This window comes from Equus przewalskii, chromosome 10, assembly GCF_037783145.1.
Source record: "Equus przewalskii isolate Varuska chromosome 10, EquPr2, whole genome shotgun sequence".
NCBI classification, from domain to species: domain Eukaryota; kingdom Metazoa; phylum Chordata; class Mammalia; order Perissodactyla; family Equidae; genus Equus; species Equus przewalskii.
In genome coordinates this window covers 8,281,421-8,292,355 of record NC_091840.1, presented here as the reverse complement: position 1 = coordinate 8,292,355, position 10,935 = coordinate 8,281,421, and the positions used below count along the sequence as shown (strand labels likewise).

Sequence of the window (10,935 nt, the reverse complement as noted above, 5' to 3'; positions counted from 1 at the left end):
GAAAAGTGGTTTGCGATTAGATTTGGGGTCATGGGTTTCGATATGTTTGTCCTGTATGAGCCCTGAGACATGCTGGGTGGGAGGATGAGGAGAGAAGAAAGGGAAGGATGGCCATCCTACCCGTCGGCCCCCCGGCCTGGGGTGCTGCTCAGTCAGGTCCAGGAGGCCTGCTCCACAGGCTGCTGACCCTGTCTGTTTTGGGGGGCGGTTTCTACGGAAACGTGCAGTTTATGGCCTGGCGCCCTGGAATCTCCTGGGTGATGAGCTCACGGAGGCTCTTGTCTTGGGCCCACTGATTGGTCCATGAGCCCACTGGGCCCCCTGCCCAGGGCTTCTGGAGACCTTGAAAAGGAACCCAAAAGACCCATGGCCCCCAGCTTCTTCCGGAGTTGAAAGCTGACTCAGCCCCTGGCCTGGGGCTCACAGCGGCGGAGAACTGAGAGCACATTGCGTTTTGGTCCCCACCCAGTGATTCTGCTGTCTGCTGCCTCGCCCCGCTCCCCACTGCCCAACCTCTGCCACAGGCTCTTCCTGGGGGCCCCCTCTCATCCCTCACCCCCCAGGCCAGTACCTGGCACAGACTGGGAGGGGCCGCTGGGGGTGCCAAAGCCGTAGTCATTGACGGCGATGACCCGGAAGTCATAGCTCACGCCTGGCTTCAGGATGTCCATGCTGAACGTGTACGAGGTCACCTCCTTGGGGATGTCTTTGATGAGGATGTCCCATAGCCCCTCGTCTGCAGGAGCACAGACAAGGAGACACCCGTGAGGGGGACCCCCCACCCCGTCCTAAATGCTGCTCTAGCAGGGCTGTCTAGTGTCCCGTCAACACCTACTCTCCAGGGCTGGGCACCCAGTAGGTCCTCAGGAGATATTTTTTTGAAAGATGTCTTTTTGGAGTATTTGACGCCCTTTTTATACTTTTTATTAAAACACCTGTAAAATGTTAAAAAATGTATAATATGCAGAAAATACTGTAATGATCAACCCGATACCACCACCTGGAGAAAGACACTGCCCATTTTCGCTCTGGCATAGATGAACTCTGCAAATCGGTTTCCGTGGCATTAGAAAGTGCTGGTCGGCACGATTTTAAGCGGCTGCTAAGATTTTAACATATCCCGGACTTACCCAGGCCCCCATTTTCCCGATCTCTGTTCCTATTCTAAACGTCTACAGCAGTGGCTCCAGACGAAAGGAAGAGGGCTTTTTAATAGCTGCTGCAGGAGGGACGGGGGCCACCTGAGAAGGTGTGGCTAAGTTGTGTGGATTTGAGGGGGCCCCTCCTCAGCTCCCTCCACGCTCGGGAGCAGAGACCTGAGGAGAGAGAGGGCCCAGAGAGGCTAGGAGGGGTCCCTGTCTGTCCTCCGCCCATGCTGTTCCAGCCACCCCTGTCCTTTGAGCTCCTGACTTTCCTTTCTGGCCTGCCCGCTTTGTCTGTGGTCCTCTGGCTCTTGCCCACCCTGGGACATAGTTCCCTCTCACTTGATTCAGAAGAAATGGTGAGCGTGCTGTCTATGCAAGAGAACAGGCAGGTGCCCGCCAGGGCCCAGTGGCGTCCACAATGTTGATGGGGAGCCTGGGAGGTTGGGAAGGGACCCTGGCCGGATGCTCTGTGTAGGGCCAATGGGGCTGGCTCAGCCCTCGGAAAGAGGGTGAGTCTTCCTGCTTCTGCCAGTGCAGGGGCTGATCTGGCAACCGGAGCATCAAGCCACCCTGGGCCCTGGTCAGGTCCCATTTTCACGTAGGCCAGGGGTCCAGAAGTCTTAGAAGGACCTCAGTTGGCTGAGCTCCCAGGTCTTCCATCCCAGCAAGGTCACAGCCCGTGGGTCCTCCAGACTGTTGCTGCCGTGGATGAATTCCCACCAGCACACCCCTGCCATTCCTCCTGCCTCCCCCTCACCGCCACATCGTTCTTGGTCTGTTTCTGAACTCCTTCCACTAAGTGCTGCTTTCGGCCCACAGGCTGCTCCCAGGCTCCAGCGTGGCCCTTCCCTGGGGCTGGTGGATTTTGCTTGTTTTCCATACCACTTGTGGTTTTTTTGGTATGCTTTTTTTGGTGAGCAAGATTGGCCCTGAGCTAACATCTGTTGCCAATCTTCCTCTTTTTTTTCTCCCCAAAGCCCCAGTACATACTTGCATATCCTAGCTGTAAGTCATTCCAGTTCTTCCATGTGGGATGCTGCCACAGCATGGCTTGATGAGCGGTGTATACATCTGCACCCAGGACCTGAACTCGCAAACCCCAGGGTGCTGAAGTGGCGTACACGACCTTAACCATTATGCCACCTGGCTGGCCCCCTATATATTTTTTTAGAGATCCAGCCAGGTCACGAACTCTAGTGGAGGCGCCACAACCCCAGCATCATTTCTGACTTTTGGACCGAGAGTGTGGTGGGACCTGCTGAAGCCGCCTCCCATCCTTCCTGTCTAGATCCCTCCAATGCGAAGGCGGCCATGGGGGCCCCGTCTGCGTTCTGCTGTCCTCACAGAAGGCTTGGGGGTCCTGAGTCCTGGCCTCATCTTCCATCTGATTTACCTGGTTTGGGCGCCTGCCTCACACCCCTTGCACCTTTTTGTCTCACGTCTCTCTCTTGCTGGGTTAACTCGTTTGCAGCCCAGCACCCAGCCAGGCATCCTCTGGTGCCGTTGAACACATGCATGCGAGCCTCTCTTCCCTGGCCTTTTCACAGCGTGTCGTGCCCCATTTCAGTGCTGCAGGCCTCAAAATCTAAGTATTGGGGCGCAAATCCAGTTTCTTCCCGTGACTTTGGATGCTCTCCTTTGCCTTCAATGACAGTCACAGCGATGATGATGATGATGATGACGACACAATGGCACCACTCATTCCTCGTCAACCATCGTGGTTCCAAGGGCTTTACTTTTCACACCCATAGCAACGGCGAGAGGGAGGAACCATTGCGCCCATGTTACAGACGAGGAAACCAAGGCCCAAGATTGCTGAACCCTCTTCCAAGGCCGCACCCCACCTATGGGGCAGAGCTGGCGTCTCAGCCCTGAGCTGTCTGTCTCCTCCCAGCACTGACCTCCCCGCAGGTGCTCAGGATGGTGCCGTGCGCCATCAGCAGCTGATTCAGTGCCGGCTGGATGGGCTCAGCCGGGACCCTGCTGCCTCCCAGAAGCTGGGGCCTCCTGGCTGCTGTCTGACCCGCCTCGTTCCACCCCACGCAGAAACAAAGGGTGAGGCCAGGGTGACAGGGCCAGGCCAGAAGCTGCTGGAATGTCACACTGTGGCTCTGGCCTCCAGCCCGGGTAGTTGACGTGTGGGGCAGGTTCCATGGGCGGTAACCTTGAGTAAATCCCTTGCTGGTCTGCAGTGCCTGGCTGCTCTCAGTTCATTGAAGTGGGTGTGTTTAGTTAATTCTGCGTGGCATGAAGCATAAGCAATGCAGGGGAGCCAACAGGAGCGATCTCATCCTGAAGATGGGAGGATGTCCAGGCAGGGGCACGGAGGCGGGGGGATGCCCACCCTGACGGTGGGCTGCTCTCACACAGCCCTGGGAGGCCGGACAGCCCCCTCGCCCTCGGCCCCCTCCTCACTGCCTTCTGTCCATCGCCAGCCCTCAGGCACTGCTCTGCGTCCCGTCCTCCAGGGGGTCCTGGCTTGGTCCTTCCCCTTACTCTCAGTCCTTGACTCCACCTCAGTGGACCAAGTCACGGCCCCTAAACCCAGAACACCAGGTCCCATGCTGGGCCTCCCAGGGAACTGATGGAAAATCAACAGTGCTGGACTCCGGAGCCAACATTCCACAGCCTGGCACCCCGGTCGGCCAACTTGGGTGGAAAAAACAGGCACAGCCCTGGTTGGGAGAGGCCCGCGGTGGTCCGTCTCCTGGCCAACTCAGCAGCCGGCCCGGGAGGGCTGGGGAGGGACCATCTGGAGCAGGGAGAGAGCCAAGCTTGTGTACACCTTCTGGCTACACATTGGATCTGAGCTGCTAGATGTATTAGCTATTAGTGACTGCAATGATTAGCCTGCAATCCAGGCAGTGACGGAGCGGTAGCAGCTTTCTGGAACCACTGGAATTAACTATTTGCAACTGAGATGATCAGTGCTCAGCTACCCGGGGTATTAACAGTCTGTCACCGGCATGTTTCAATGCTCCCCATTAGAATTATTAGCTACTGGGATGCCTGGTACTGCCCACTATGATTATGATTTGCTGTCCGTGCTGGAGCAACAAAGTCCTTCTTTTTCTTTCTCAACGTCAATCACCTAATCACGGATCCCTGGAATACCAAGAACAAGCCTCAGCCCTCGCCGACTCTGGCACCTCTGATTAACTTGGGAACCTAGCAATGGAGGGAGCTGGCGGTGGCCAAGGCTCCTGGGGGTAAGGGGAGCCGGAGGAGCAGGTGTCGCAGTGACTGTGAAACCGGAGCACGGAGAGCAGCCCCCTGGAGCGACTTATCAGCCGCTCATCTCTTGATGGCTTTGGAAGTTCCTGTGATTCGATTTCAGGCTTGACAGGAGAGGTGGTACAGTTATAGGAAATGCCAAGACAGTCACGATGGCAGAGACGGGGCTTAAGGTGGCAGCTAGAGTCTCCAGGGGACAGCTGGCCTCCTTACAGGCATTGGTCAGAGGGGTTGCGAGGAGGCCGCGGGTGATTAACCAATGGGAGCCCAACTCTTGTCTCCTCTGGCTTCTTCAATTATCTTCAACTCGAGTTGGTCCCCACCTGGTGCTAAGTGCCATTCTCGGGGGCCTCTTGGATGTTCCTTAACTAAGGGTGCCACTCCCCATTTCCCACTCACCCTGGGGTCACCGCTAGCTTCACCTGGAGGAGCGCAGTGCCTCCGTATGGTGACATAAGCGCCCCCATCCACTTGGGAAGGAGGGAGATGTGGACTGTCCCTCCAGAGGGAGAGACGGCTCAGTGGGGGGCAGGGGGTACCTGAAGGCCTGGCCTCTATGACGTAGCGGGTGATGGGCCCTCTGCCGGGGTCCCCGCTGGACCAGTGGACGGCGATGGCGGAGCTGTACCGCACGATGATGGGCACTCCAGGCGGTCCCGGGGCACCTGCGAACAGCACACAGTGGGCAGGGCACCCACAGAAGCTGGAATGGACCCCCGGCCTGTTTCCCTGTGCTGAGGAGGAAGGACTACGTGACAAAACCAGCCCCAGAAACCTTGCACGTGCCGAGGCCTGAGGAATGAGTCTCAGGCTGGGACTGCCAGACCCACGGCATTCTCTTCCGGGTCCCCCCACATTCCAAGTTCCAGAGCAGGAGGAGAGGTACATGATGCCAGAAAGATCCCTGGAGCAGAGTCAGGAGACCTGGGTTTCCGGTTCCAGCCCAGAACATGTTAGATGGATGACTTTGATCAATTCACATAGCCCTCGGGTGCCTCAGTTTCCCCAACTGTAAGGGCCTTTTGAAATGTAAGGCTTGAAGGGCTGCATCATAGGGAGCAGTAGAGGTGTGATGATGGCAGAGAGGGCCCATAACAAGAGAGGGGTTGGTTTTTAGGGGCTGAAGGGCCCCCCAACATCTCCTCTCCTGGCCTGTGATGGCTCTGTCCCCCTACCTCCTGCCTGAAGTCCCCGCAGCCCAGCTGCATTGGCCAGAAGGCTAGGCCGGAGAGGAGGCTGGGACTGCAGAAGGCCCTGGGGCCTTCACTGCTAAAGGAGGGAGGATGGACTGGGCCCAGCCGCAGGCTTTCCTGACGCGGCAAGTGCATCGGGGCATGGGCCTGTTAGCCCGGGGCAGGAGAGAGGGGTTTACTTCTGTAGGAAGAAGAGTGACCCAGTCCTGCCTACAATGGTCCTCAGACCCTTCTCACTGAGGGTGCCCTGCAGCGCAGGCCAGTGCCTGTCCTCAGGGCTCCCACTGTCCCCAGGGCCCCAACCCCATATGCTGTCACCCACACGCCTGTTCCCCAGTATACATGGAACCCTGCATCCCCAGAGCCCGGTACACAGTACGTGCTTCTTATGTGCTTATAGGATGAGGGAACAAGCCAGTGAGTGAGTTGGATGAGTGACTGCTGGCCAAGTGAGCGTGGGGTGGCCCTGTGGAGGCATACTGGGAAAGAAGCCGGGAGTCCAGCATCAGACTGAAGATCCTCAGGGCCCAGGAGGGCTGGCAGGCTGGACAAGAGGCCACAGACTCATTGTCAGAGCTCGGCAGCCCAGTGCCCGGCCCACGTCCAGTCCCAAGCTGTGGGCTCGGAGGGCCTGGTTTCCTTCCTTCCTCTCTCCCTCCTTCCCTAAGGAGCATCCTGCCTACAGCATAGGGCAGGGGTGGCTGAGGGATCAGGGGGTGCGGGACACAGCCTGAGGAAGGTGTGAGGGATGGGGTGGGGCTCTCAGGACCCTGCGTTCTCCTTCTGCACAGGACAGCACTCAAGGCTGAGAGAAAGAACTGTCATCTCCTTGACCAGAAGCTTCCAGCACGTCCAGCTGTTGCCTGGCCTGGAGGGAAAAGGCCGCCTGGCGCAAGTCCTCCCCTGCAGAGCCCTCCACACCCGCTCCTGCTGGGTGCAGCTCGGTTCTCTCTCAGGGGCCTTCCACCTCCTCTGCACTTCCTGCAATCCCCTCTCCCACCCCCGGCCTGGGACACTTCAAGCCTCAGGTTAGAACAGCCTGTCCTCCAGATGGCCCTCTCCTGTCCCCAGGCCGCTGCTCAGCCCTTCGTGTCCCTGCCAGCTCTCTTCCTGCTTTTGTTTCCCCAGGAAGCCGGCTCAGGTGAGAGGCGGCACTGGGAGGGGCTGGGGGCAGGTGCAGGGCAGAGCGGCCGCTCCCGGGCAAGCCTCCTCCTGCAGCCTGTTACATGGGAGCCCAGGAGCCAGACAGCTCCACACAGAGCAAGAGGCAGGGAGGAGAAAGTGCTCAGAGAGAGAAAGTGAAGAGTGGCTGGCCGGAACCAGCAGGGAGGGAGAACCGGCTGGACAGGGGAGGGCAGGGAGAGGCAGGCCCCAGGCCCGGCTCACCTCCCTCCTGGTGAGAGCAGGCCTTGTCCAAGCCTGGCTGATGGGGCGGGGAGGAGGGGGAGGAGTGGGAGGAGGAGGGGAGGAGGGGAGGAATTTCAAGGCAAGTTTGGGATGGGTTGTGTCGTTTCTCTGGGAGCGAGGGAGCCGAGTGGCCTGGGAGGTGGCTCTTGTGTTCACGAGGGGACATCCTGCATTGGTGACAGGGTCTTTGGAGCACTAAACCTCAACCACTGCAGGCACCCTGAAAAAGTCCCCCAGCCCAAGGACAACCTCAAGAGATGTCACAAAACCCAAATGGAGCCACTCTTTCCTCCCTGGAGGGGTGCCCAGTGCTCCCCTCCCCTCTGCTTCCCTTCCCCTCCTTCTGGCTGTTATACTTTGGTCCAGGGCATCAGTGCTCCTCAGGTTTCGTCCCTCCTCCCTCAGGCCCAGTGCACATGGCCTGGCCTGTAACTGTCTTGCTCCTTTCTCCTCCTGCCCCCTAACCATGCTGGCCTCGGTCACCTCTGCCCAGGAATGATGCAGCCTGGCAGGTACCCCTGCCTCTGGCCTGGCCAGAGTCATCTTCCCATGCCTCAATGCCCTTCTTTCCCCCAGAGCAGTGGTTCTCACAGCGGGTACCAAAGAGCCACCCGCAGCTCTTGATCAAATGCACATTCCCAGGCAGATGCTCAGCAATTCTGATTTCCTGGGGCCCAAGAATCTGCACTTATCACAAGAATCCCAGGGGTTCTGACAGCAGCACCTTGAGAAACACTCTGCTGGTACGGGCGACTGTCTGTAGCCCCACCCGGCCTTCCCTCATACCTGGACACCCCCCCACTTTAGAATACTCCAGAATGCCCCACCCCAGGAAGCCTTCCTGAATCACCTCCTTTAAATGCCCCCCCTTCATCTCCCCCTCTTCTTGCCCCCAGCCCCCCCCCCCGCACCCCCTCACCCTGTGGCCGTACAGTCCCCACCAGCCCACGAGCTCCGCCAGAGGCCCCGTCTTGCTCATCTCTGCGTCTCCAGGCTCCCGCCTGGCTCTGGACACCCTCTTCCCGCTCGGGGGGCTCAACGCTGTGTGGGGAGAGCAGCAGCTGCCGCGTCCGCCCCATCGCCTCCCTACCTTCTCCTGGGCCCGTGGTGACGTTGGCTTCGATCTCGGGCCCGTAGGTGAAGGTCTTGGCTCTGATGCGGAACCTGTAGGTCATGCCCTCCGCCAGGTCCTTCACCTTCAGCCAGAGAGGGCTGTTCCCCTTCACGTCCACTGTCACAATCTTACTGACTCCTGGGGAGAAAGCACAGCATGTGGGGACTGCGGGGCAGGCGGGCATGGGGAGGGGAGCGCAGACACTGGCTGGGCCGCACCCCCTTGAAATCAGGCTGGGACCCTCTGCCACCCAGCAGTGTTCCCCAGACCATTTCTCTGCACACAGCCCTGCAGCGGTACTCAGGGAAAAGGGCTCCTTGCTTGGTTAAACAAGTTTGAGAAAAGTTGCATCCTGTCTGTCTGTCTATCGAATAACCACAGGATCCTTTAGCATCTGGAAGGAAACAACTCACTATCCTGTTTAACTTGACCAGTGTACCCCAAATATACCCCTGTTTTTGCTCCCCCACGTCACATCTCACAGAACTTGAAATCTAAGGATTGTCTTTCAGGAAACGCTTCTGTAAAAACAGCGCGGTCCAGAGTCGGGGGGACGCGCTTGCAGGCAGCCCCTACAGCCGAGCACAACCTCAGCTCGCGGGGCTTCCCTCCTTCCTCCAGTGCCAGGGAGAGCCGGGGCCTCCCAACGCCCCTCCATCACCTGCACCCCAAATCATGAAAGCTAGAGGGAGGCTGGGATGGTCTCCAGGAGGTGGGTTTGCCCTCTGTGTTTCACAAGTCAAAGTCCTCCGGCCCGCCAGCCTCCCCGAGGGCCGGCACTGGGTTTCAGCTCCATGTCCGCCGAGCTCGCTGGTCACCACTGGGAGACGGCGTTGCAGCCCCTGGGCTGGGCTCAGACCCCAGCCCTGGCCCGGGGGTCTTTGGGTGTGTCCCCTGTCCTGGATTCAGTTGGTTCTCCTGCTGCATGAGGGTATCAACAGCATCTCAGACAGGACGTTATGAGGTTAAATAAAATAGCAGCGCCCCCAGCGCATGGTAGGTGCCGATCTATCTATTGAATGAATGAAGTCCTGAACAAGAGAACAACGGGTGCTCACGAGGCACCGCCTGAAGGAACGAAGTGACTGTGGGGTGATGTGGGGATAAGCCCAGGACCTGGAACAGCTGCTCTGGGGCACCCGCTTCTCGACATTTCTGAGCAAACCCCTCATCGCCTGCGCCGTGGTTTCCCTACAGGAAAGGGGAGTTGCTTTGCTGCTGACCTGAACCCAGGGCTGAGGCACGAAGCGGGGGGTGCAGACGCTGTGCTGGCCAGGCTGGGCGCCGTCTAGCCGCACCCAGAGTTGATGGTGCTGTATCGGGTACCACAGGGTGGACAGGAATACGTAAGGGCATGGAGTCTGCCCTGTGGTCCAGACCCTGCTGGATTCAGGAACCAGAAGGCAGAGAGCCCTCAGTTCTCCAGTTATGGGAGCTCACTGGCAGGCCAGGCGGAGGCCACTTTGATGAGTGCCTGTGCCCTCCCCCTGCGTTTCATCCCTGTAACCTTTGTCCTTTCCTTCCTGTCCCCAGGAGAGATGGCCCTTTCCTGGGCCCTGTACCTGACTAGCTTTCCTCTTGGGGCCCGGCCGCCCTCGGTGCTCTAGCACACAGGGCTGCTTTGCAGAAAGAGCGAGCTGCTGGCACGCAGGTGGTGGCGGGGAAGACTGAGGGCCGTTGTTCCCTCTGCTGACCCAGAACTGCTGGCCACCGTGGCGTTCCCAGGGCTCCGCCCCTTGTTCTGGCCAGGCTCCCTTGTGGGAGGGAGGGGGTGTGACCCAGGAGGTGGTCACCTCTTGCCACTAGGGTGCCACCTACTAGGTCAGCCACTGCCCCAAGGCCTTGCTGGGCTCTAGAACTGGACTCAGGCAACCAGGAGCCCGGTCTCCTTCCTGCCTCTCTAAGTAACAGCGATTTCTGGGCTCAACCCCGGTCAGCCATGGGGATATGGGCAGCCCCCTGGGGGAGCCCGGAAGTGGGGCAGGGTCCCAGCCAGGGGTGGAGTGGGGCTGCTGGGAGGGCTCGGCGTGAGAGGGAGACCTCGCAGAGCAGGTTCGTGATCTGAGGCTCACAGAGGGCAACTGGGGTGCAGGGACCCCCTGGACTTGTGCATCTTTCTGGGGAGAGGCTCCAAGGCTTTTGTCTGATTCTCAAAGGAGTTTCTGATCCCACAAAAGGCAAAGAAGGCTGATCCCAGAGGAAGGCTGAGACCCTAAGGTTGGGGGGCTCGCCTAGGAGGGGACCATCAGAGGCCCCCCGTCTTCATGGGCTCGGCAGAGACCCGTCCACCTTGGGGCGCTATAACTTGCTCAGGTTTCCCTTCTGCCCCTCTCCACCTCCACTGACGGACGGGGAAGAATAAATTCAGCAATTCTCTCCTGGGAGTTAGGAGACCTACGTTGCTGTTTCTGTTTTGACCCTAACCTGCCATTGTTCCACCTTGGAAAAGTCCCTTCCCCTGTCCGGGCCTCAGTTTCCCTGTCTATATGCTGGGGAGATGCTCACTGCCTCGCCTCTGAGTAGCGATGGTAGAGGGGAGCCTGGATGAGCAAAAGCCCTTGCAGCCGTGCCGGGAGGGTCCACTCACCGTCCACTGGGGTGCACGGCTCGTACACCAGCCGGTAGCCCTCCAGGACGCCGTTGGGGAACCGTGGGGCCTCCCAGGACACGTTCACTGAGGTTGTGGTCAGCTCGCTGAACTTGACCGAGCTGGGGGCACTGGGGGCTGTGGGGAGACAATACAGGGTTGTCGTTTCTCCTTCTGGAGTTGTTCAAAACCCCGGGTTCGGCTCCGAGGAACCAGCAGGGGTGTTCGGGTCTGGGCCTGGGAAGAACAGGAGAG

General features: G+C 59.1%; 1 protein-coding gene across 3 annotated transcripts in view; it reads right to left on the bottom strand.

Annotated features, from left to right (window-relative positions):
• The window catches only part of SDK2 (sidekick cell adhesion molecule 2), a 273,541-nt gene that overhangs the window by 18,649 nt on the left and 243,957 nt on the right, over positions 1-10,935 (bottom strand). For all 3 annotated transcript variants that reach the window (XM_070560092.1, XM_070560093.1, XM_070560094.1), the window contains 4 exons: positions 10,681-10,818; positions 8,070-8,231; positions 4,919-5,044; positions 572-736 (listed from right to left, as the gene is read on the bottom strand). In XM_070560092.1, coding sequence (XP_070416193.1) covers positions 572-736; positions 4,919-5,044; positions 8,070-8,231; positions 10,681-10,818 — 591 coding nt within the window. The remainder of the gene's footprint in view (positions 1-571; positions 737-4,918; positions 5,045-8,069; positions 8,232-10,680; positions 10,819-10,935) is intronic.